Source organism: Mustela putorius, unplaced genomic scaffold, assembly GCF_011764305.1.
Source record: "Mustela putorius furo isolate JIRA1106 unplaced genomic scaffold, ASM1176430v1.1 tig00537227_pilon_pilon_pilon, whole genome shotgun sequence".
Lineage (NCBI taxonomy): Eukaryota > Metazoa > Chordata > Mammalia > Carnivora > Mustelidae > Mustela > Mustela putorius.
The window spans coordinates 29,341,321-29,368,810 of record NW_025422368.1 but is presented as its reverse complement, the minus strand read 5'-3'; the positions used below and the strand labels follow the sequence as shown (position 1 = coordinate 29,368,810).

Sequence of the window (27,490 nt, the reverse complement as noted above, 5' to 3'; positions counted from 1 at the left end):
ATTTATTTATTTAGAGAGTATGAGCAGGAGGAGGGGCACAGGGAGAGGGAGAGAGAGAATCCCAAGCAGACCCCATACTGAGCATGGAGTTTGTTTTGGGGCTCCATCTCATGACCCTGGAATCATGACCTGAGCCGAAATCAAGTCAGATGCTAACTGACTGAACCACTCAGGCACCCCGATTTTGTTATTTTTAGAGTGGAAATCTTGTTAACATGCTTATCTTTTTTTTTTAAAAAAAGATTTTATTTATTTATTTGATAGAGAGAGATCACAAGTAGGCAGAGAGGCAGGCAGAGAGAGAGAGAGAGGAGGAAGCAGGCTCCCTGCTGAGCAGAGATCCCAATGCAGAACTCGATCCCAGGACCCTGAAATCATGACCCGAACCGAAGGCAGCGGCTTAACCCACTGAGCCACCCAGGCGCCCAACATGCTCATCTTTATTAAGTAGAGTAAATATCATTTTGCTGCTGTGATAGGAGTTAAATATTTCCCCCATTTTAACATGTTTTTCTTGACTTTTTATGGTGTTATTTGAAAGGCAGAATTTTTATTTATTTATTTACTTATTATTTATTTTTAAAAGATTTTATTTACTTTTTTGACAGAGATCACAACTAGGCAGAGAGGCAGGCAGAGAGAGAGGAAGGGAAGCAGGCCTCTTGCTGAGCAGAGAGCCCAATGTGGGACTTGATCCCAGGACCCTGAGATTATGACCTGAGCTGAAGGCAGAGGCTTTAACCCACTGAGCCACTCAGGCGCCCTCAAAGGCAGAATTTTTAAACTTAATTTTGAAGTAATTTCAACTTCCAAAGATGGAAAACTCTTATATATTTTCTGTGTTACACACAAATGTATAAATTCCATATACCCTAAACCCAATTCACTGATTATCATTTTGCTACATTTGCATTTGCTCGGATCCATCTATCCGTCATTATTTGTCTCTCCATCTGTCTTCCTTCCTACCTCAATCTCTCCTTCTTTTTCCTTCCCTACCTACCTATACACACACTTGTACACCCGTTTTTGGGAAAACATTGGAGAGGAACAGAATCCCTAAGTACTTCAGTGTGAAATTCCTAAGAACAAGGATATTCATTTACATAACCTTAGCATCATTATCAAGACCCAGAAATTTAACACTGATGCTAGTAGCTATTGAAGTTGCACTAAGTCCTAGTAATGTCCTTTTGTAGTAGTATATTTTTGCTTAGAATCCAGTTGGGGATGGTGCTTTGCATTTAGTTTTCATGACTCCTTTAATCTTAATGTCACTTAAAAATTTTTTTTTTAAACTTTTAAAAAAAATCCTTTATGTCACTGATAATTTTGAAGAATATAAACTTTTTTTTTTTTTAATTTTGTATATTCCTCATTTTGGGTTTGTTTGGTGTTTTTGTAATGATCACATTCAGTTTATGCATTTTTGGAGAAAATAGAACAAAATTCTCACTGTATCCTTCAAGGAATACCTGATGAGAATTTGTTCCATCATCGATGATGTTAATTTAACCTAGATCACTTGATGAAGGTGGAATTTGCTTTCATATGTATCATATGAAAATAATTGATCATATTAGCTCATTATGAAATTTTAGATTCATAAAATCAGCATACTCCTAAAATGTAAATATAGCTTCTTTGCCAAGGGTTTTTGTTTTATTTTTGATAAAGTACAAAGATTGTTCCTAGATAAGATTTCCCCATCCCTATGTTTACGTTGTCAGGTATATATACCTCTGCTTTATATATACATTTAGGGCTTGTGGGAAGGGGAGTTGCTGCCATTTTGTTAAATGTAGTGAAACATTTTAATTGTTAAGGATTTGGAAAACATGACATGTTTTGGAATGCATAGCTGGCTCAGTTGGTAGAAGGGGTAGGACTCTTGATCTTGGGGTTGTAAATTGGAGCTCCACATTGGGTGTAGAGATTACTTAAAATCTTTAAGAGAGAAAAAATTACATGTGTTTACAGTAGTAGGGCATGAGAATATTTTAAACTATTTCTTGGTCTTTTTTTTTCCCTTTTCAGTTTTCATTCTTGTTAGTATCTGGTGTTGAGCTTTGTGATAGCTAAGTCCTTTAACCCTACCATCCGTAGGAATACATATGTTACTTAACTGAGGAAAAGAAAAAGTAGTTATATAATGTGTTTGGTGATTGTTTTGATTTCCTTACTTTATTGCTAATGAGAGACATTGATTTGTCTTGGTAGATTTGTATATGTTAGAAATTACACAGTTGTGCTTTTTAGTAGGTAAGCTTATTAATATGTACTTTACTTTGCACACACATTTCTCCCCTACTCCAGTATTTCTCTTTACTTTGAACATAGTACAGTTATCTACTTGTCTTGGGTTAATTTATTTATTGTAACTTTTCCTCAGCAGTTAGTCTGTAGCTCAGCGTGATTGATTCCGTTCATGATACTGACATACTTGAATAACTTCTGTTGTGTTGGAGTAGTGCTTGAAAAACTCAGACTTTCAAGATTGATACATTAAATATCGATATATAAATATAGATATAAATAAAGATAGGCGATATATAAATATAGATATAAATAAAGATAGGCTTATTTTTTTAGGTGTTTTTGGAATCAAGATCCTGGCCTAAACTGTTGATAAAGAAAAAAGAGATTTTATCAAACCAGACTTAAGCTATGATATCCTTATAGTTGTACAAACAGGCTAATTCTGGTAATTTGTTATGTAGTGAATGATACTGTTATTGCATCATTCACTGTGATGGATGATGAAATAATTTCCTTCTCTTATTCCTTTATGACCTGTTTTGTAGTAGTAGTTGATGCTGGTAATTTTATTTATTTATTTATTTTTGTTTGTTTATTATAGTGCCTGAGGGGGCCCCCTTCCCCCACCAGCTCTAATGCTGATTATTTTTAAGTCATTTGCATTCCCCCACCCCCACCCAACCTTTTGGGCTAAATTGACAATAAAATCTTTTGATTCTCAACAGACCTTCTGCGTAGTAACACAAAGCTTTAAATACTCTTGGTGCTATCAGTCTTTAATTTGTCTTTGACATTTTGTATGTTTGTGTGTCTGTGTATTTGAAGCTCTCCTATTCCCTAGCCTTGGCAGCCAGTGTTTAGAATGTTCCTGCTGCAAACATGGTAATATTTGACTATAAATAAGAATAATAACTGCAGTGATCATCATGATTCTAAAAGACAAAAACTGATTCCCTTTCTTCCCCCAAAAGAAAAACAAATTGGTCACCATTAGAGGCTAATAAATACTACCCTATCTTCTGTGAAGCTGATGTTTTCTGCTCTGTTTCAATAGTAGTGCCTTCTAGATTTTCATATTACTTATGGGACTATCTGAATAAGAATACTAGCAAAGATAGTCTCAGCATTATTATAGTCGAATACATTTGGGGAAAAAAAAACCCAAAAAACAAAACAGCAATTCCATGTTTCACATTTTAGAACAGCTACTTGACCACAACCGTAGCCAACATACATAGAGTATTTCAGTGGATTTGGGGGATAGATCATTTAAAACATTTGGTGTCCAGCAACCAGATTTTTCCCCTGTTGTTGAAATCAGAACCTCAGAGTGGTGGCTTGAATTCAGGGGTCATTGTATGTGTTGGTGAAAACATGAATATTGGAATATTAAAATCACACTCCACATCATGAGATCCTCATGTTGAGAGGGATGAAAGGCCATTTGAGGCAATAGCTCAAATGTCTCTACCTTGTTCTTTTTGATATATACCTAATGAGTGGAATATTCATTAAATAGTGCTTAAAATTATTTTCTCTTCTAGGGGAAAAGAATTTGTATTTAAGTGAAATGTGTGTAATTATCTTTTTTTTTCTTTTTTTAATAAAGATTTTATTTATTTATTTGACAGATTACAAATAGTCAGAGAGGCAGGTGGGGGCAGGAGGAGGGGAGCAGGTTCCCTGCTGAGCAGAGAGCCTGATTCGGGGCTTGATCCCAGGACCCTGGGATCATGACCTGAACCGGAGGCAGAGGCTTAACCCACTGAGCCACCCAGTCGCCCCTGTTCTTCTTCTTTTTTTTTTTTTTTAAAGTACTTCTGGGTGTGCCTGGGTGGCTCAGTGGGTTAAGCTTCTGCCTTCAGCTCCGGTCATGATCCCAGGGTCCTGGGATCGAGCCCCACATCGGGCTCTCTGCTCAGTGGGGAGCCTGCTTCCCCCTCTCTGTGTGCCTCTCTGGCTACTTATGATCTCTGTCTGACTTGTGATCTCTGTGAAATAAATAAATAAATAATCATATATATATATATATATATATATATATATTTTTTTTTTATTGTCCTTTGGGCCCTTGTGTCAGATGATTTAAGGAATACAAGAACATAAGACAGTCTTTGCCCTGGAACTGCCAGTTGAATATTAGTTATTCAAACAAAAACTCCATATTTAAAACTTTAGCTATTTAACCACAATTAAGGCAGACATGACAGTTCGGATCCAAGCCTCAGTTTTAAATTCAGAAGGACTCTGTGATATAACTCCACCCAGAATACCCTTAATTGTAAGAGTCCCAGTAGGCTAGGAGATTCATTTTATTCCAGAATCCTTTAATACTTCAACGAATAGCCCCGATAGCATCTAGAACTGAGTAAATATCACAAGTATATTTTAATCAGTGATGCTTCAATGTTCTGGAAATTAATATTGAGAATTCTAATAGAAAACAGTTTTAGGGGCGCCTGTGTGGCTCAGTGGGTTAAGCCTCTGCCTTCGGCTCAGGGCATGATCTCGGGCTCCTGGGATCGAGCCCCACATTGGGCTCTCTGCTCAGCAGGGAGCCTGCTTCCTCCTCTCTCTGCCTGCCTCTCTGCCTCCTTGTGATCTCTGTCAAATAAATAAATAAAAATCTTTAAAAAAAAGAAAAAACACAAAGTACAATGAGAATTTAGAATGAGAGAAGTACTTTAAAAAAAAAAAGGGTCATGACCTGAGCCAAAGGCGGACGCTTAACTGACAAGCCACCCAGGTGCCCCCATTGTGTCTTTGATACTTAAAAATCTTTACAGTTTGGAATAGCCACATTTCAAGTGCTCAACAAGTATATGTGTCCAGTGCCTAAAATTTATAGAACAGTGTAAAGCTAACCCATTAGGGTGATTTTACTTAAGTATTCTCCATTCAGATGTTAAACATTTCATCTTTATTTAGATTTCACAAAATTTGCAATTGGAGAGATAGATTCACATACCAGGCTGTTCCTGATATACTTAAAAGTTTTTCAGTAGTGAAATTAAGAAACAGGCTCCACTTGAAAATTAAAATGGAGGGGCTGGTCCTACTGTTGTAGTAAAAATAATTTCTTTAAAAAAATTAAATGGTTATTAAGGAAATACAAATAAAAACCGCAGTGACTTACTACTACTTCATACTCAATAGGATGATTTTAATAAAATAAACTGAAAATAACTAGTGTTGGCAAGGATGTGGAGCTAGCTGGATGGTTATATAACATTGTGAATGCACTAAAGGCCACTGAGTTACATGAATTTCACCGCAATTAATAAAATTTAAATAAAATTAAAGTTTTGTTTCTTGGTTACAGTAATCTTAAAGTGTTAAGTGGCAGCATTTGGCTAGTGGCTTTTGTAGTGGATAGTGTTCTATTGGTAGTCTATAGGAGATGGAAATTTTTTTTTTTAATTTTATTTATTTATTTGACAGAGATCACAAGCAGGCAGAGAGGCAGGCAGAGAGAAAGGGGGGGTAGGCCCCCTGCTGAGCAGAGAGCCTGATGCAGGGCTCGATCCCAGGACCCCGAGATCATGCCCTGAGCTGAAGGCAGAGGCTTAACTCACTGAGCCACCCAGGTGCCCCGGAGATGGAAATTTTTAAAGCACTGTTTTTTTCTTGGAACTCAAAATATACATAGTAAATTTTTAAATTCTGAGAATTCAATAACCATTAGGTGCTAAACTTCTCATTTCAAAATCTGTGGCTGAACATTCTTGATGCAGGCTCTCTGAGGACCGTACTTTTTATAGGGTCATTGTAAGAATTTAAATGAAATACTGATTTTAAAGCACTGGACATGGCTGGTTGCTCCTTTTCAGGCTTCCCATAGCTTTCTGTCCCTTACCCCTGAATGAAGTTTTTTGAAGTTTTCATTTCATATGTCTACTGACCAGATGAAAGCTCTTTAAGGGTGGGAACTTAAGTGTAAGTTATCCTTATACTTGCAGCATCTTACAGAACACATAGATGAATGAACTAAAACCCTGACTCATTCTGCCTCTTCGTGTGCCCCTTAGAATGGTTAAAGATTTTTATTAGTAATGCTGAGTACCATTAGAGCCCATAAAATGTCTCTTGTCTATCAAAATAAATAGAATAATTATGAATGGCACTGTATAAGGATCTTGCTGCGAAATGTCTCAGCCAGCATCAGTTTTATCAGAATCTGTTAAGTGGTTTAGTTCTTCAGATATATTTAGAAATAGCTCTGATTCATAAGGTGCTTTCTGGATATATGTACACACACACACACACACACACAGGTATATTCTTGCCTTCAGAATGCATGGAGAAAGGATGAATTGGGTAGATTCGAGGGACTCAGTTGGTTGAGCCTCTATCATTGGCTCAGGTTATGATTCCAGGGTCCTGGGTTTGAGTGTTGCATAGGGCTCCTTGTTCAGTGTGGAGCCTGTTCCTCCCTCCTTACCTCCCTCCCTTTCTCTCTGACAAATAAATAAAATCATTAAAAAAACATAAACTTACCGTTTCTCTTAGGAAATTGATAAATTGAAAATCAGATTTTTCCTGGGAAGAATATCTCACTACTTTTGTCTTGTATAGAGCAGGAAGGGCAGTAAACTGGAGAGTTGTGAGACTATAGAGTTTTCTTTTCCAGCCCTGCTACTGCCTAGTGTGTATTATTTTGGGCAATTTATAAAAAGAAAGGATGTAGTAGTCTCTCATGATTCCTATCTGGAATAGTTCTGTAGTGTTATGGATTTACCTTTGAAAATACAGAGTACTCATTCATATTCTACTTCTCCCCTACATGGCATTCCTGACATCCTTCTTTATTTTTATTTAGTGTGTTGTTGGTGGCTGCAATGCCAGCTTTGCTTCTCAGGGAGGGCTAGCTCGCCATGTACCCACACACTTCAGTCAGCAGAACTCCTCAAAAGTTTCTAGCCAGCCAAAGGCCAAAGAAGAATCTCCTTCTAAAGCTGGGATGAACAAAAGGAGAAAATTAAAGAACAAAAGAAGACGCTCATTACGTAAGTGTTTCACTAAAAATCCGTGTGTATATTAGATAGGTTTTGTTTATATCTTGGGCATTCATGCAATTTGAGTTTTACTGTTCTTTAACTCTGCTTGTGTATTTTTGTTAACAGTAATAAACAGATAGGATCCCTTGAGTGTCAGTGTGAGAATTCAGTGTGATAGATGTTTTATTTTAGTGGTTAAGGGAGGGTAAGTATTTGTGGCCTTAGAATATAAAATCTGTATAGATTTTATACATTTTGAGAGCCCCTTTGATTCTGTTCTAAAATAAGAAAATTTAAAATATGGCAGTGTTGGTATTTTAGGAAAATTTGAACATGTTAAAAGTAATAATGAAGTAAAAGTAATTGGTCTACTCCAAAGTGATATGTGTGAATAGCAAACTATTTGTAGCGTGTGTCTTAGGACTTAAGTCTCTCTCTTATGTGCTCAATTACCAGGTTATGAAATGTATCTTCAATATTTAGGATAGAACACAAGATGATAATCTAGACTTGCCAAATGTGGGGAGTAGGAATTGACTTAGAACCTCCCAGAGCCTAGCACTAGCCCTGGTTCTTAATGTCAGCTGGCTAACTAAATATGTCCTATATAAAGAACTGTGATAGACTACAGCTGTCATTGAAAGGGAGTCCACTTGAGGGATGAACTAGAAAGTAAAAAACAGATTGCGCCATATTCTTCTTTCTGTTGGAATTTGATAAGCGTATAGAAGAAACTCCAGACACATACAGATTAGGAGATATGTCTCTAAAATGTTAACATTTTTTTGTTACTACAGAGCTACAGTGGACAAATGAAGAAATCATTGGTGACAAACTTCCAAACTCTTTTTTTTTTTTTTTAAGATTTTATTTATTTATTTGACAGACAGACATCACAAGTAAGCAGAGAAGCAGACAGAGAGAGAGGAGGAAGCAGGCTCCCCGCTGAGCAGAGAGCCCAATGCGGGGCTCGATCCCAGGACCCTGGGATCATGACCTGAGCCGAAGGCAGAGGCTTTAACCCACTGAGCCACCCAGGCGCCCCCTATAGCCTCTTTTGAGAATGTTTTTTCAATATTAATAAAGCGGGCTATGTGGTAGGGAGAGTTGTGGAGAGGGGGGTCTTGTGGTGGGTGAAAAAAAACTTTGTTTCCTGTTTTTTTTTTTTTAATTTATTTTTTAATTTTTTATTTTTTATAAACATATAATATATTTTTATCCCCAGGGGTACAGGTCTGTGAATCGCCAGGTTTACACACTTCACAGCACTCACCATAGCACATACCCTCCCCAGTGTCCATAACCCCACCCCCCTTCTCCCAAACCCCTTCCCACCAGCAGCCCTCAGTTTGTTTTATGGAGGAGAATGAGGATAATCCTGAATGTATGAACTTTAAAAGATCCAAGGTCTTTCACTGTGAACAGCCACTATTAAGTCCTGTGATTTTAATGGCAGAGCTGCTGCCATTGCAGCCCATTCCTTCCTTAAAAATACACCAGTCTATAGCAGTGTACTAAAGTCACTTTGATAGTACCTTCTTCCTGTAATTCAGAGAGGTCATTTTCACTGAACTGGGTGAAAAATACATTAACGAATAGAACTGTAGCTTAAGTCATTTTCTGTTTGGTAGAATTTTTAAAATTTATTTTAAAGCTTTTCTCTTTTGACATACTTGAAAGTAAAGTGGAAAGAATAATACAATAAATACTTGTATATCTTTCATTTAGAGAATATGCCATATCTGGTTTATCTTCCTACATATATACCTTTTTTTGGTCCTGATTCCAGCATACAAGATTGCATCTCCTATGATTAATACTGTTCTTGGGGAGTTACCCATAATACCATACCAAGAGAATATGCCATATCTGGTTTATCTTCCTACATATATACCTTTTTTTGGTCCTGATTCCAGCATACAAGATTGCATCTCCTATGATTAATACTGTTCTTGGGGAGTTACCCATAATACCATACCAAAAGGTTAAAAAGAAATAAAGTAATATGTATAATTTTGAGCCAGTCTCTGTTTTTGTGGTCTCCAAAGGTTGTTGTTTTTTTTTTTTTTAAATTTATTTGACAGAGCACAGGTAGGCAGAGAGGTAGGCAGAGAGAGAGAGGAGAAGGAGGCAGGCTCCCTGCTGAGCAGAGAGCACGATGTGAGGCTTGATCCCAGGACCCTGGGATCCTGACCTGAGCCGAAGGCAGAGGCTTTAACCCCTGAGCCACCCAGGCGCCCCGACTCCAAAGGTTTTTGATTGTATAGCTCATCAGTTAAAAAAAAATGCTTGAGCACACAGTCCCAATATCTGTGCTTGTATAGTGCACACAGATAATGCTACTGATACACATTATAAGGCAGTTACCAAGAAGGGTATATTGAAAAACACTGAGATGAAAAACAAAAGTAGTGAGATAGTATTTTCTTCCCTCACCCTAATGGATCATGACACAGACCTGCTTTGGAGACTATTGTTCTAGTTACTCTGTTTTCTATAAGTGCTTATGCTGCTCGGGAAAAAGCGTATTTGGAGAACATGGACGGAGTAGATAGAGTATACTTTTTCCCCCCAGTAGGCACAAATCTGGTAGGAAGGGGGTTTGTTTTTCCTTATGATTTTTTTTTCTTCCCCATAAATGTCAAATATTTTTTTTTTTCTGATTTACCGTTGCATTCCTTGTCTGTGGGTTCTGCTAGTTTATTACTTGCTGTTTTGCTTACTACTTTTGAAGAAAAGTCCAGTGAAAAAATAGCTATTTACTGAGTATGCCATCTGGTGAAAACAGTTCCCACCAAAGCGCTGGTGGATTTGTGTAGATGTTCTGAGAACTCCATGATTAGTAGAGGCAAATCCACTTTACACAGTAGTAAATCAGAGTACTGTGATAAATCAGCATATATGTAGTTCAGAAAATACTGTACCAGGAAATTAGGCCATTTCATTTATTGTCAATAAAATTTAATTCTTAATTACAGATGATCTTGAAAATTTTCATGTATTAGTAAGCTCCACAGTTGTAAAATAAGAAAATTTTCATTTTCCCTATTTTGAGCAACATTCTTTTTAAAAAAATTTTTAGTTTTTAAAGATTTTATTTATTTATTTGACAGAGATCATAAGTAGGCAGAGAGGCAGTCAGAGAGAGAAGGGGAGGCAGGCTTCCTGCTGAGCAGGGAGCCCAATGAGGGACTCCATCCCAGGACCCTGAGTTGATGACCTGAGCCAAAGGCAGAGGCTTAACCCACTGAGCCACCCAGGTGCCCCTTGAGCAACATTCTTATTAGGAATAAAAGTGGCACAATTTATAATACTTGTGGGATGAAAATAGAAATTTAAAAAATGTTCTTACCAAATTAAATCTTTAATGTATAGTTTTGTTGTGGTTAACACTAAGAGATTGCTTACTCCAGGTTTGTGAGCTTATTATTTTATTTTATTATTAAAAAAACATTTTATTTATTTACTTGACCCAGAGAGAGAGACATTGAGAGAGGAAATACAAGCAGAGGTAGCGAGAGAGGGAGAAGCAGAAGCAGGCCTTCTGTTGAGCAGGGAGCCTGATGCAGGGCACAATCCCAGGACGCTGGGATCATGACCTGAGCTGAAGGTAGACACTTAATGGCTAAGCCACCCAGGCACCCCTTGAGCTTATTTTAAAAACTAGTATAAGGTTATTAATATAAACTACTTTGAGATTTAAAGCATTTTTAATATGCATTTGTTTTACTTAATGATAGTTCTATAGCTGTTGTGTCTCCATTTCACAAGGAAATAGGCTAAGCAGATTGTAAGCAGTTTGCCTGAAGTCACACAGTTAGTAACTGGTGGAGCTGGGAGTTAGAAAGAATTTTGGCAGAATCGTTGGCACTGAAAACTATATTTATAATTTCCCTGGATTGTTGTTAGAATTTTTTTTTTCTTTAAATATTCATTTATTTATTTGAGAGAGATGAAGGGAGAGCGAATCCCAAACAGACTCCCTGCTAAGTGTGGAGCTGATGTGGGGCTTGATCTTAGGACACTGAGATCAGGACCTGAGCCAAAACTGAGTCGGACACTCAGCCATCTGTACCACCTAGGCGCCCCAGAAGAGTTACTTATAATCAAGAAAATACTTGTCCAAAACTCCAAAATAACATTACAGATTTGCCAAGTTTGGGGAAAAAATTTTTTTTAAATCTCTATACCCAACACGGGGTTCAAACTCACAGCCCTGAGATCAAGAGCCCTATGCTCCTCCAACTGAGGCAGTCAAGTGCCACAGGTTTGGAACATTTTTGATTTTGTGATAATACAGAATATTCATGATGTGTATTTTAGATGCTTGGCTGTGATGCATTGGATCTCAGTATAGTGATAGATGAGGAACTCATCAGATTGTTGAAAATGCAGGACTGGTGCTCAAAAGAGGCACTGAAGTAAAACCTAAAATTGTTTGGAAAAGATAGTAACCGCAGGGTGGAATCATGGGGCCTAATGTTAGAACTTCACACACCAATGGGCATAGTTAATCCACATTCACTCATTAGTTGGAAGTCTGCTTTTGTGTATGCTTCTTGTCAACTAGACCCCAGGTTCCGAAAGCAAAATAAATTTTTTATTTAAGCACCAGATAGATATTTATGTTAATTGTTTCAGTCCTTCTTACTTATTACATATTTTCGTGGCAAATGGATTATTTGGCTGCTTGGCATATTGTTATATTTTTCTAAATATTCTTTATATTTTTGTATTGACTTTTAGCACGACCACATGATTTCTTCGATGCACAAACACTGGATGCGATAAGACATCGAGCCATATGCTTTAACCTCTCAGCTCACATAGAAAGTTTAGGGAAGGGACACAGTGTTGTTTTTCATAGTACTGTAAGTATTTGTTACTGTTTTTTTAAATTATTTATGTAGGTTTGCAAGAACACGTATTTTGACTTTCACAACCATTTCTGAACTGCTCAAAATCTAATAATTATATTTTAACAAAATCATAAAAAGTTCTGCTTTATCAGTATTTTGAAAATTACATGTATTGTTGGTTATAAAGCAAATTTAGTTAACTCTTAAGCAACATGGGTTTGAACTGCAGGTGTCCACTTAACAGATTTTTAAAAATAAATATATTAAAGTAATGTAAATGTATTTTATTCCATATGATTTTCTTTTTTTCCTGGTTTATTGTAAGAATATAGTATATAACAATTTGTATATAATACATAGTATATAATACATATAATGTATAAAATATATGTTAATTATATTATCAGTAAGGCTTCTGATCAGCGGTAGACTGTTGGTAAAGTTTTTGGGAGTCAAAAGTTAAATGTGGGTTTTCGATAGTGTGGGTGGTTGGCAGTCCTAACCTCTGCATTGTTCAAGAGTCATCTGTATTTCCCACAATTCAAATATTTTTTAAAAAAGATTATTTATTTATTTGACACAAGAGAAAGATCACAGTAAGCAGAGACACAGGCAGAGAGAGAGGAGGAAGGGAAGCAGGCTCCCCGCTGAGCAGAGAACCCGACGCAGGGCTTGATCCCAGGACCCTAGGATCATGACCTGAGTCGAAGGCAGAGGCTTTAACCCACTGAGCCACCCAGGCGCCCCGCCACAATTCAACATTTTGATGGTTAAATGGAATATTTTGGCCTTTAATTTGAGCTATTTAGGAGTATTGGGGCGACATTTGGGCTTCTCTGCATTTGAAGATCAGGCTCTAACCTCAAACTAGCTGTCTTTTCTGGTTTCATTTCTAAAATTAGAATATTAGACTCTTTAGCTCATAGCCATAAGTGCTTACATGCTCCTCCCTCACCTGCCAAAACACTTCTAAACTTGGAATTAAACAGAAGTAAGATAATGGCCATCAAATTAAAGATTTGTGAAGGAGGGAGTTTTTTTTTTTTTTTTTTAAGCTTTTATTTATTTATTTGACAGACAGAGATCACAAGTAGGCAGAGAGGCAGGCAGAGAGAGAGAGGAAAGCAGGCTCTCCGCTCAGCAGAGAGCCCAATGCGGGACTCGATCCCAGGACCCTGGGATCATGACCTGAGCCGAAGGCAGCGGCTTAACCCACTGAGCCACCCAGGCGCCCCAGGAGGGAGTTTTTAATTTGTTTATTTTGCTGATATGTGCCAAGTTTCTGTCATTGTGCCTTGACACATAGTGGGCAGTCTGTATATTTATTTGAATGACAGTGGTCAGTAAATGAAAAGTGTCAAATTTGAAAAACAATAAATACTTTATTTTTGGTTAGCAAAGAGGTAACAGAGTTGTTCTTTATTCCCATGCCTCTTGCCATTTTATTATCCAGTCATCCTTAAATTGATGTATTTTGGTGTAGGTAAGTTAGTAGAGCTAAATTTTAGAGCAGACCTTGGTGATTTGAATCCCTAGAGAAAGGGGTTGTTTAATTTTGATTGTTGAAATATAAAATATACTAAATTTAGGTTTAATTTTTTTATATCAATCAGAATCACAGAATTAAATACAAAAGATCAGTTATTATTATTGGTGCAAAAACATGGTTTTATTATAGCAGGGACAGGATCTGTGGGCAGAAAGAGCTGCGTAAAAAATCAGTATTGACATCAGTTTCCCTACTGGTTTGAATATTTATTTTTCCATCTCCTATAACATTGAGGTTCTGTTGCTTTGCATTTTCACTTTTTCTTCTATTTATACTTCCAGTGAAAAATTTCCAATTTTGGTTATAATTGCCAGAATTAAGGGCAAGAAATATAAAGATTAGAAAGCAAGGGAACCTTTTCTGAGTTTGCATTTGAGGAAAAGTACACCATATTTATTCTCTTTTAAAGAACATTGGATTAAAAAAAATCAACATTGGAAATATAGTTATCTAAATAAGAATGAAAGGATTGAAAGGAAAATTAGAGTTTGAGAAGACAAAGTTAAAATGGCTCTGTTGGGAATTCTAATGAGATTCAGTAAGATCAAGGGCTTGTTCAGCAGTAATGGTTCAAGTCCTCCTTTGCTGTTGTTTTTGTTTTGTTTTAAAGATTTTATTTATTTATTTATTTGAGAAAGGGATAGAGAGAGTACAAGTGGGCAGAGAGGGAGAGGGAGAAACACATTCCTTGCTGAGCAGGGAGTAGGACACAGGCCTCGATCCCAGAACCCTGAAGGCAGATGCTTAACCATCCAAACCCCCAGGTGCCCCTGAAATCCTCTGAAATTTGATAACATAGGTTTATAATTGTTCTTTTCTTCAAAGGTCTGTAAGATTGGTCACCAGACCCAAAGTGTGGCATTAGAACTCACTCGTTCATTCACTTAAATATTGAGCACCTACTGTGTACTTATGAGATACAACAGTGAACAAAACCATTAATGAATGATGAGACGATAAACAAGATGAAATAGTAAAATTGTAAAAACTCACAGGAAGTAGGGGTATGAGCCATTCAGTTATTAGGGGGATGAACATCATTGGTAGAGGGAAAAATTAAATATAGATTGAAAAGTAAGAATATCCCAAGTATGTTTGAAAGTATGCCAAGTACGCAAGAAGGCAGAGAGTCGGAGTTAAGTCAGATAATAGGGGGAGAATCTTGTTGGACTAAGACTTTGGTTTTTATTCTTTGTGATGGGAACTGTTGAAGTTTGAGTAGCCATGGTCTGATGTAATTTTTTTCATAATTTTTACTGAGGTGTAATAAATATAAATGCACCCATTTAAAGTATAGTTTTATATGAGCTTTGACAATTCATCTATGAATCCACCACTGCTGCCACAGTTAAGATCTAGAACATTCCCATTACTCAGAAGTTTTCTAGTGTCAACTCATTGATCTCTTCCCTCTCGTGTGGGTTTTAATGTGCTTGGGTTTCTGTCTTGAAGACAGAGTGTAGGTCAGGATGGGGAAAAGAGGATCAGTCTTTTTTTTAGTATCTGAGGTGAGAAAAGGCCAGAATAGTTACAGTGGAGATGCTAAGAATTGTTAGATTCTAAATATCTTTTCAAAGTACTACTGACCAGAATTATGGGTGGATCATATGTCAGTTTGATAATGAAAGTAAAGGATGACTCCAGTGTTTTTGGCCTGGGCAATTGGGCAAAAGAATGGAGTTGCCATTTATTTATTTATTTATTTATTTTTTTTAAGATTTTATTTATTTATCAGAGAGAGAGAAGGGGAGAGAGCGAGCACAGGCAGACAGAATGGCAGGCAGAGGCAGAGGGAGAAGCAGGCTCCCCGCTGAGCAAGGAGCCCGATGTGGGACTCGATCCCAGGACGCTGGGATCATGACATGAGCCGAAGGCAGCTGCTTAACCAACTGAGCCACCCAGGCGTCCCTGGAGTTGCCATTTAATAGAAAATTTGAAGAGTAGATTGGGGGAGAGGGAAGTGTCAAGATGTTACTTTTTCACACATTCAATAGAGAATCCATTGCATCTTTCACTTAGATTGATTTAAGAGTTTGAGCCCAGAGAAGAGGTGTGGCTACATATACAAATAATACATTTTCAGCATATTAGTGGTATTTAAAGGAATCAGACTAGATATGATCATCTAGGAATTAAATACAAGTAGAGAAGTGTAAAGAGTGAGGTTTGGGGCTTATCACCAATTTTATTATTTATTTATTTATTAAAGATTTTTATTTATTTAACAGAGAGAGAGATCACAAGTAGGCAGAGAGGGAGGCAGAGAGAGAGAGAGAGAGAGGGAAGCAGGCTCCCCGCTGAGCAGAGCCCGATGCGGGACTTGATCCCAGAACCCTGAGATCATGACCTGAGCCGAAGGCAGAGGCTTAACCCACTGAGACACCCAGGTGCCCCGACAAGGAAGGTTTTGATGGAAGTGGTATATGTTACACAGAATCACTTCTTTTAGTAGGCAGACTATGCACTGATAACTGTACATTTAAGTTTCCTTGAAACCAAATAAGCAATTATAGGAAATAACCATACAGTTTGCAGAAAAATATGTTGTGAGGTACATACTGTGCAGTTAATCTCATTTGTCTTACTTTAATTGAAACGTTTTCTTTCGAGCCTTCTCCAGAAGAGGTCAGCAGAATCCTAGTTACCAGTCAGTTGGCTTGCTGTGGTTGGTTGGTTTGCATTGTTTTCATGTCTTATTTTTTTGTTAGAGGTATTTTGTTTCAGCATCTTCAGATCTGTTGTTGGGTTCTTAAGTTAATCTCATTGTTCCAGGTCTAGAATTAGAGTACTTAACTATTGGTTTGAAATAATGAGAATAGAAGGTATTTTTATTTTTGTATAAAGTGCTATTTTTGCTTAGTTCCTAATACATTTTGAGGTGTGTGGCTGTTTGCAGCTTAGATTAGATACTGAGATTTAGATTATGAAAACAGTAAGATGCTAATTTTGTTAACATAGAAGTTAACAAGAGTTATAAAATACAATTTTGGTCAGTTATTCAAGCATTTCTGTGAATTTTCAGAATCTCTTAATGAATAACAAGTATGTTGTCCTTTCTACGTTTTATATGTCTTTTTATTCAGGTTGATCCACTAACTTTGATCTGTAGACGCAGATTGGCTCACGTTTCTTTTAAAATAACACAAACCAACCAGCAAACAGAAACATGCAAGCAAACAACAAATATCTTAGTCATAAATTGAAGACTTTTCCTATCTCAGCTGTTGTTATTTTTTATTTACTTTTCTATTTGTTCTTTAAAAATATTTCAACCAATAATGAATTTTTCGTTGGCAATCTAGCTAATGTTCAGACTTTAATAGATAGTAAAGTAAATAGCATTTTCAGGCCCTTAATAAAGTTAACATTGTGTTAGTATTTGCAATGCAAAACTTCTTCAACTCCTTTTTTCTCTTTTTCTTTTGTGAAAGTACATTACCAAAGGTGAAGGGTCTCAAAGCAGGTCAGAACAAAATATTGTAGTAATATCTGGTCTAGGATATGAACTTAGAAAAATCTTAATTAGAATCAGAAGTGCTTTTTATTGATATATTAAAACAATGTTCCACAAATCATTTTTATGATCTCTTTTATATCATTACTAGGTAATAGCTAAGAGAAAAGAGGATTCTGGAAAGATAAAACTTTTGCTTCATTGGATGCCTGAAGACATGTAAGTATTTGGAATACTATGTATAATGAATAGACTCTTTTATTTTTATTAACCTCTTATACTAAAAAATTTGGATTTGAATATTATAAAAGAATTACAGAAATTAAACTGCAAAACATTTTGACTTGTCCGTATTAAAAAAATAATCTGTGAAAGCTCTTACAGTACCTGCGTCAAGGTATAACTTTACAACTAGCTTTTTTACTATTTTTAATAAAAGTTGTTATAGCAGTTTTTAGTCATTTTTAGGATGTAATCATTTTTAGCATTTTTCAGTGACCCTTAGGTATTATGCAAGCAGCTTTAATTGTGGTTTTGTTTGAATCATTTATTTAAAAAATTTCTGAGTAATTTCTAGCACACAATGATATTTTATAGAAAAATCACTTGGCTAGTTTTCTAGCAGCACTGTGTTTTTCTGACCCAGGTGCTCCTTAATTAGACTTTTCTTTCCCTCTCTCCCTTTCTTCTTCTTTCTCTTACTTCTTCCCCCTTTCTTTTCTTTTCATTTCTTTCTCTTTCTGATTTTATTTATTTATCAGAGAACACAAGGAGGGGGAGGGGCAGAGGGCAAGAGAGAAGGAGGCTCCCTACTGAGCAGAGAGCCTGATGGTGGGGCTCTATCCCAGGGTCCTGAGATCATGACCTGAGCTGAAGACAGACGCTTAACCAACTGAGCCACCCAGGCGCCCCTTAATTAGACATTTCATACTTAATTTTCCTTTTATCTTTTCATTAATTTTTTTTTTCTTGTTAGAAAAGGTAATGAAAGTGTATCTTAGAAATTTTGGATAAAATAAAAATTTCCAAGAATAGAATAATTTTTTTTATTAACATATAATGTATTATTAGCCCCAGGGGTATAGGTCTGTGACTCACCAGGTTTACACAGTTCACAGCATTCACCATAGCACTTATCTTCCCCAATGTCCATAACCCCACCACCCTCTCCCTAGCTGCCCCCATCCCTCAGTTTGTTTTGTGAGATTAAGAGTCTCTCGTGGTTTGTCTCCCTCCCGATCCCATCTTGTTTCATTTATTCTTTTCCTACCCCCGTAACCCCCCACGTTGCATCTCCACTTCCTCATATCTGGGAGATCATATGATAGTTGTCTTTCTCTGATTGACTTATTTCACTAAGTGTGATACCTTCTAGTTCCATCCACATTGTCGCAAATGGCAAGATTTCATTTTTTTTTGATGGCTGCATAGTAAGGATAGAATAAATTTAAGAGGATGGAATCTCATTGTGTATACTTGGTTTTTCATAAATCTTTAGTATGTGGTTAACATTCGTCTTTGTTATTAAATATTTTTCTATAATGTTTCTCATTCTAAGGACATGTTAATGTGCTGTGAATTAAGAGTTGTTTTTTTTTAAAGATTTTATTTATTTGTTTGACAGACAGATCACAAGTAGGCAGAGAGGCAGGCAGAAGGGGGGGATGCTTACTGTTTTTTTAATCATTTTTCTTAATATTATGTTAGTCACCATACGTAAATCATTGGTTTTTGATGTAGTGTTCCAAAATTCATTGTTTGTGTATAATCCAGTGCTTTATGCAATCTGTGCCCTCCTTAATACCCATTGCACTCTTTTTTTTTTTTTTTTTAAAGAGGAGGGAGAGAGACTGGGGTTAGGAGGAGGGGCAGAGGGAGAGAGAGAGAATGGAGCCCATTGTGGGGCTTGATCTCACAACACTGTGATCATGACCTGAGCCGAAATCAAGAGTCAAATGAATTAAGAGTTCTTAAATAGATTTTGGACTTTACAATACATGCTAGCATATTGGTAAAGAAATCTGGCTTTTTAAAAAATCTTGTGCCTAGGGGTGCCTGGGTGGCTCAGTGGGTTGGGCCTCTGCCTTCGGCTCAGGTAGGTCGGCTCAGGTCATGATCTCATCGGGCTCTCTGCTCAGCGGGGAGCCTGCTTTCTCCTCTCTCTCTGCCTGCCTCTCTGCCTACTTGTGATCTCTCTGTCTAATAAATAAAAATCTTAAAAAAAAAAAAATCCTGTGCCTATTAACTGCCATTAATGTAGAACATATTTTCCACCACCTTCCCCTGGCTCCATCCAGGTTTTGTGGAAATGCTACTGTAAAATATTTTTGAAATGGCTTTGTAAAATTTATTTAATGGGCTCTTTTTTAGCTGAAACATTGAAAGTTGTCCATTCTTCTCCACTATTAAAAGCTATTAAAATCAGTACACAAACTGCAAAATGTTACAGTTTTTGATACTCATTGCCTTTCTGAAAGTTTGTGCCAATTATAATCCCACCTTTTACATTAGAGAACTTATTTCTCTGGCTTACTATTAATACGTCAATTATTATCCTTTTACATTTTGTATTTCTATAATTACATGTAAGATCATTTTTAAACATTTTAATCTTTGGTGAATTGTTGGTTTGTGTCCTTTGTCTCCCCTGTTCCTTTTCCCCCAGTAAATATTTACCTGTTTCATACTGATTTGTAAGAGCTCTTTTTATATTAAGGTTATAAACATAGTTGAAGATAAATTGAAATATATGTGTATTCTTAGTATTCTGGAAATTGATCAGTCCAAGTATCTAAATGCTTTTATTTGAACTTCCTGGTAGGATTAGATTTCTTTGAATTCAGGATTTGATCACATGTGCATTTTTTTTTTTTAAGATTTTATTTATTTATTTGACAGAGAGAAATCACAAGTAGATGGAGAGGCAGGCAGAGAGAGAGAGAGAGGGAAGCAGGCTCTCTGCTGAGCAGAGAGCCCGATGCGGGACTTGATCCCAGGACTCCGAGATCATGACCTGAGCTGAAGGCAGCGGCCCAACCCACTGAGCCACCCAGGCGCCCCACATGTGCATTTTTTTCCATGGGGTTTATCTAGTGGAGTGTTTACTTATTTAGTCATTAAAAAACTTGGTGTCACCATGAGGAATATAGTCAATAATAGCGTAATGTGATACGGTAACAGAGTAATGTCTAAAATTGTTGAATTACTATGTTTTGGAAGTCAACTGTACCTCAATAAAAAAAAATAAAACTCATTGTCAAAATGTCATCAAGTCAAGCTCAAATATGAATTTAGTTAGTAAATTAAAAGACAGTGTTTTATAATGCATGATTCTGAGTTTGATGTGGCTTTGCCACCAAAAATTCCTAACTCATTCTCAAATTCATGCCTGAAATTTCACTGCCACTTTTTAGCTGAGACTCTGCATCCTTGCTGTTCCTTGGCTCCTGAAAAGCTTGTTAACCTAGGTGACTCAGTCACACTAGCAGAAAAGTCTGGGTAGTGTAAGGTTATACGAAGAGTACGCTGAGCCTCTGCCTTTGGCTCAGGTCATGGTCTCAGCATCCTGGGATGGAGCCCCGTATTGGACTTTCTGCTCAGCAGGGAGCCTGCTTCCTCCTTTCTCTCTGCCTGCCTCTCTGCCTACTCGTGATCTCTCTCTCTGTGTCAAATAAATAAATAAAATCTTTAAAAAAAAAGAAAAAAGGGAAACCCCTGGTTTCCCGGGGTGGAGGGAAGAATAAGCTTTAAGATTAATGTTATTTCATTTATGCTTGTTTTTTTAATTTGTAGTCTGCCTGATGTGTGGGTGAATGAAAGTGAACGACATCAGTTAAAAACTAAAGTAGTTCATTTATCAAAGCTACCCAAAGATACTGCCTTGCTTTTGGATCCAAACATATACAGGTAATTTAATTCTTGATTTGATGTTTTACTTTTGAATTGTAATATTAAATCTCTCTAAATTTTGGATATAAGGTTAAGACTTATTTTTAAGCACTAAATTTCAGTACCAAGCATAGTTTGCTTTCTGGAGCTTTGTATATGGAAATTCCATTATATAAACATTTATAAATTTTAGGATCCAGAAAGATAATATTTTGGTAAAGTTTATATGCCAGTTTAATTCCAGATTTATCTTACGTAGCTTAGATTGTAATATATATAGTATTTCAAAAATAAGTGCCTCTTATTTAAGTATGTAATTCTTTTTATGATACCAATCTTTTGTGGGTCTGGGAATATATTCCATGTGGCCTAAAATACCATAAATGGTTGAATTTTTAAACTTATACTCCACCCAAACTTTTTAGGAGTACAGTTTAAATATTGTTGTGTTTGTTTTTAAGAGGTAGCTCAGTGTTCACATTGCTAATAATTTTCTGATCTGACCTTTGTTTTAGTGTGCTGTGCTTATGAAGGTATAGGGGGGGAAGGAGAAGAGACCAACATTTCTGACTATGTGCTGAGTCACTTTGCTAGGTGCTTTACATACACTTCATCCTCACAGCAGCCTGTGAAGTAGGTGTTACTATCTCTGTTTTACAGATTGGAAAACTGAGGCAAGAGTTTAAATAGCTTGCCCAAGGTTACACAGATAGTATGTGACTGAACTCTCCTTACTGCCTCCATCCAAATGACATATACTAGGGTAATTCAGAAAGTGGTGAAAATGCTTAAGAAGCACTCTTCATGAGCAAACTTGTGTGTTTTTAAAATCAGTTTTAATTTGATATGTATTTTGCATAGAAATAGGTTGAATAAATAGCATATAATAATTGATAATACCAAATGTGAATTTTAGTTATCATAAGGAGACTGTGTCCTATGCCAAATTCTGAAGCAATTAAACACTTTGAAGGTTCTGTTTATTCTATGACTCAATTTTTTGGAATGTAATTCAGTATAATAAGATTTCTTATAATTGGAGATACCTTTGGAGAATGAAATTCTAACATAATGGGCCTTGCCATGTGGAAACACTGAGACTCTACAGTTTTCCCTACTCCCCCCCCCAAATTTATTTTAAACATCTGATGAAGGTGCTAATAATAAGTACCATCAAAACTTGTTTTTTTGTGGGATGCCTGGGTGGCTCAGTTGGTTAAGCGGCTGCCTTCGGCTCAGGTCATGATCCCAGTGTCCTGGGATCGAGTCCCACATCGGGCTCCTAGCTTGGCAGGAAGCCTGCTTCTCCCTCTCTCTCTGCCTCTGCTGCCACTCTGTCTGCCTGTGTTCACTCTCTCTGACAAATAAATAAATAAAATCTTTAAAAAAAAGAAAACAAAACTTGTTTTTTTGTGATGAACTGTGTTAGAGATTAGCGTAATAAATAGTGAAATTACCTTAAAGGAGAAGACTGAAGGAAATCCACTACCAAAAATATGGGAAAGTCACGATTTACCTTTCTCTTGATAAGAAAAATAATTGAATATTCTTTATTTACTGGTACTTAATTTAGGGTTTATTTCTGCTTACTCTTTGAAGGGAGTAATTAAAATTAGCATTCTAAAAGAGTGATATTTTGGGAAAGCCACCCTGCTATTAGAACTGGTTGTAAACATCCCTTATGCAGAGGGTTGGCAAAGGGGCATGAATCTTAATTACAAGATTCAGACTAACTTCTGTGTTTCTGCCCTATGTTCTACTTGCCCCTCTCTAAGGGTCTTCCTTTTTCACAGACCAGCTTATTTTTGTAATTTTTGTGTATACTGTAAGCAAATTAGATATTTTAGTGAATATTTTTAGGGACTTAAAAAATTCAGGTGCAGAACTACTGTCCAAAAGAACATAGGAAGTGCATTTCATGTTTTCAAAAGTGTACATCTGCAGTTCTTACTGATTTCATTTTTGGGTAATGAACATGTTTTTAAGACCTATTAAATGCATCTGTGGAGTTATTTTTCTTTAACTGTATTTTACCCCCCACCCCCAACCCCTACCTGTTCTTAACATTTAATTTTGAGTCTAAACCTTTATGCTTCTCCTGTTCTGGAAGTTAGCATTAAGTCTTTCCTAAAGTGGTACAGATTAATAGAACTGGCTACATCTGCTGTGATGTAACATGTGAGCAAGGGCTGGATTTGGATTCGGAAAACTTGTGAAATTAAGTAAAAAAGCAATTGTTCTAACTTCTTTTAGGAGACTTACCTTGAGACACATCTCAAAATGAAAGCATGATAAACCTTCTAAAAATATACTCAAAATGAAAACTAGAAATAATATTTACTTAAGATTTAAGCATCAGTTTTAAAGTTCTCTTTGGTTAACATGCATGTGTTAAGCATGAGAATCTCTTTTAGAATCAGATTACTTAAAAAAAAAATTATTAAAAAGCTGTATTATGTAACCGAGTTTGCAATTATTAAAGTATGAAGGCTTTGGAAATAAATTTTAATGATCAATGATTATCACATTGCTTATATCTTATTTAATGTTTTTAATGTCTCTTTTGAAATACTTAATGTGTTTTTGATTCATTCGAATAAAATAATATTCTTTTTTCTCTTTTTCTAGAACAATGCCGCAGAAGAGGTTGAAGAGGTAAAAAATAAATAAATACATAAAAAGCAAACAAGCGGGGACACCTGCAGTCTTAGTCACTGACAATGGGTTTAGTAAAAGTTGCACATTAGAGTCAACCCCTTTCCTTTTTTTTTTTTTCTTAAATCCAGTATTTAGAATAATATTTATGCTTAGTGTAAACATTCTGTGAATGAAGTAGGCTCTTCTGTGGAATATATTAATATATTACTGTATATCCACATTTTCATGGAATGGTACTGTGGGAGACTGAGCAAACACTCTTCTGGCAACTTAGTGGAACAGCTTCTTAAAGGCTTTGCATGCTTGCTGCTTTAAGCTGCTTTTTCCCCCCTTTTAGCGATTACAGTAGTTTATATTGGAAAGAAAACAATTACAACATGTGCCCTTAAAAATACCAAAAGCACTGTAAGGATGTTTGTCTTGACAGTGTCTATTGATTTGAAGTCATATTAGGAAATATTTTGACAATGAAAATTATCAAGAGATAATTTACCTTTCGATTATGATAAATAGATGTGATTGGTTGCCATTTGTGTTCTTTTGCAGAACTCTGATAAGAAAAGTGTTCAATTTGTATTTAAGCAAACAGTGAACGACATTTGCAATCAACTAAAAATTCGTCTATCGAATTAGGGCTGAAAATTTCTGTTAAAGAGTGTTGCAGTATGTCTGGTGGCTCCCTTTTCAGGACTAGGGTTTTCTCATGGAGTACAGTATGTTAATATTTACCTTATATAACTAATCTGTTAACGGTTTTTGAAAAACCTCTATTTCCAATTATTTGAATAATCCTCATATTTTCATTTTAACCTATATAAGCCTCTAATTTTTTTTTTTTTTCTGAGGAAAGCATTTGGTTTATGAGTTGTTTTTTCTTAACATAAGAAAAAAAAATTTTTTTTTTAAAGTATTTCAAACTGAATCCTTTATGCACCAAAGTTGGTTTTGAAAGGAAAATAAAATCACTTTCTTGCTTGGTAAGCAAGAAGCCATATGGATTTTTTTTAACTTACAGAAATGGAAATATGTGTAACTTGTTAGTATTGTATCAAACAAATGTTGCATAGAGATAATAGAACATTGCTTGTAAATAATTCAGCAGATTTGTAATATATTTTTATATTATGAAATGTACTGTAGATGTTTTTCTAGAGGCATGAAAGTTAAATGTATATATTATGGGTAGAAATAATATTGAAGGATATTGTAATTCACTAGTGCTGCCAGAGGAATTGTTAATAAAGCACCTTCTTTAACAATAAATGTCTTTGCAGACTTAAGGGACTATGTACTACTGTTAATATCTATAAGAACAAAACACATTGAACATCCTTCCAGAAAGTCTTTTGAGGGAGGACCTATACCCATAATAGAATTATGGCACTCATTTCTGACAGTGACCGTGAAATCAATTATTTCCTTACTGTTGGAAGGACATATTGTAAAGTATATGTGGTTATATGCAGTCAAACTGCAGAAAATACTCCTGATTGAGGAGTTTTCACTTTACTACAGTGATATAAAAACCAGCAGTTTTTACACTAAATTTTTTAAAGAAAAGAATAGACAAAAATATAGAATTAAGCCTTTGGTTCCAAAATGGGAAAGGTTCCATGATACATAAATCATTTCTCATTTACTTTAAAAAAATTTTAAAAATAGTAAAAATTATGGGAGACTTTATTCGTTAACAGTGGGGTAAAGAGCTATATACATGAAATGAGTCATATAAAATTAAATGAAGTGCAAATAAAAGCACTGCTACTATAAGACGTTCTGGAATGGTTGTTTAATAAGGGTATTATCTGTTTGATCTGTAGCAAATGTGATTTTATTTTTGAAGAGAAAAGCAGTGTGTTTTACTTTTTTTTTTGTTTTCTTTTGCTTAAGCACTTCATCATTTGCTTTATTCTGTATCTACGAAGTAATCTGCAATCTTCTTTGTTATTTTAAAATTTTGATTTGTTATAAAATTGCCAAATAGAAGTGTTTCAGATATATAGTTTGTACCTGTATTTTTTATTTTATTGCCTCATGTTCTTGTAAGTCATTCTTAATTGACCGATGATTGTAGACCTTGCCTGAGTATTTTTTCTAATAAAACAAAAGCAAATCACATTTAGCTTCAAAATTGTAACAATTCAATTAAATTTTAAAACGACATCTGAAATATACATCTCATATTTTCTTGAAGGGCACAACAAATAAGTTTTTTCATTGTTTGGAAATATTTAGATGTCAAAACCAAATTTCATGGTTATGGATTAGCTAGCCTCTGAGTACTTAATTACTCATGGTACTTTGCTGCTTATTTGACTTTGGTCCGATACTATCTATACTAAAACACCAAAAGGAATATGGAATTAAAATGAAATAGTTTTATAACTTGTATATATACATGTATACACATGCAATTAAGATTGGGAAATAAGTGTGAACATTTTAACCAAAAATAGTTTATTTAGTGATGTTTACCATTTATATTGTTTCTCCTAACCCCCATATCTGACATATTTGGAGTATGGCACCTGAAATTATCAGAATCCATTGTATGGTTCAGCAGCAGGCAAACTGGCACCCACAGGCGTGTATTCGTTCATGTATGTATTGTCTGTGACTGGTTTCTCCCTGTAGTGGCAGAGTCGAGGAGTGAGAACGTAAGGCCTGTAAACCCAAAATACTTAATCTCTGACCTTTTAAGGAAAAATTTGCCAGTTCCTGATATAGTCGATAAAATTTTGGAAAATAAACATAGGCCACACAAATTAATCTACATTTTAATCTAATAGTATTAATTTTGGTACCAAACCAGTACAGTAACTTTTCAGTAAATATTGTTATATATTAGGTACCTGCAACAAATGGTGTTTTTTAAAAAAAATTATACATTGAAATTCTTAATAGTTACCAACATTTCACCATTTGTGTTTTTGTTTCCTTAGGACTAAATGAGAATTGTAAATCAGATTATGTTTAAGCCATAAGGCACACCTGCTCTATATAAAAGAATTTTGGAAGTGGAAAATATTGTAAAATTTTAAATTCTTTATTTTTCTAATAAATTTTTTCCTATATAAATTTTCCCTAAAGTGGACACACATGAATTCTGAATTTCAGATTGAAGGAAATTAAGATGAAAAGTAATTAACCCTCAATACATATTTTAAGATTTGTTTTACTCTGATTGAAAGCATTGATAATTATGTCAGTAAATCTTTGACTGTAAAACTTCTTTCCCTTTCACACCTTAATAAAATGTTTTAAATACATAAGTATTCTTAAAAGGGTAGAATTTGCTAGTTATTTAAAAAATCTTTTATTGTTTGTTATTTGAATTCTTGTTTTAATAATATATGATTAACAGAAATGTTACTCTGAAAAAATTTAAAATGGGAAAATATGATTGAAGTCTATAAAATAGTTGGTGGGGGCTTTCTATATACTTATTATTATTTTTAAGTCTTTTTAATATGTCTGGGTAGTTCTCTAAAAGGCAAACACAAATTCTTAGTTTAGGTATGATAAACTGTTATTTATCTGTCAAACAGGGCCTAGGGTTACAGACCTACAAGGAGATGCTAATAAACATAACAGTCTTTCTTAAGAAAGGTAGTTAAATCCTGTATGTCATTTGAATGTTTTGGAGTTTTAAGACTTAAGCAATCTCTATACCCTGGGGCTTGAACTCAACCCTGAGATCAAAGTTGCATGTTGCACTCATCGAGCTAGTGAGGCACCCTGAATGTTTTGGGTTTTTGGGGAACCGTAATGGTAAATTTTGAAAATGAAAAATACTCTTCTAGAAAATGTAGACTATTTTTTAGAA

General features: G+C 35.5%; 1 protein-coding gene across 1 annotated transcript in view; it reads left to right on the top strand.

Moving 5' to 3' along the window:
- The window catches only part of AEBP2 (AE binding protein 2), a 64,306-nt gene extending 38,524 nt beyond the window's left edge, over window positions 1–25,782 (top strand). Inside the window, exons 4-9 of the mRNA XM_004755734.3 lie at window positions 7,079–7,265; window positions 12,003–12,127; window positions 17,270–17,337; window positions 20,911–21,024; window positions 23,635–23,661; window positions 24,211–25,782. Of these exons, the coding sequence (XP_004755791.1) occupies window positions 7,079–7,265; window positions 12,003–12,127; window positions 17,270–17,337; window positions 20,911–21,024; window positions 23,635–23,661; window positions 24,211–24,256 (567 nt within the window). The 3' untranslated portion in view covers window positions 24,257–25,782. The remainder of the gene's footprint in view (window positions 1–7,078; window positions 7,266–12,002; window positions 12,128–17,269; window positions 17,338–20,910; window positions 21,025–23,634; window positions 23,662–24,210) is intronic.
- The last annotated feature ends 1,708 nt before the right edge of the window (window positions 25,783–27,490 follow it).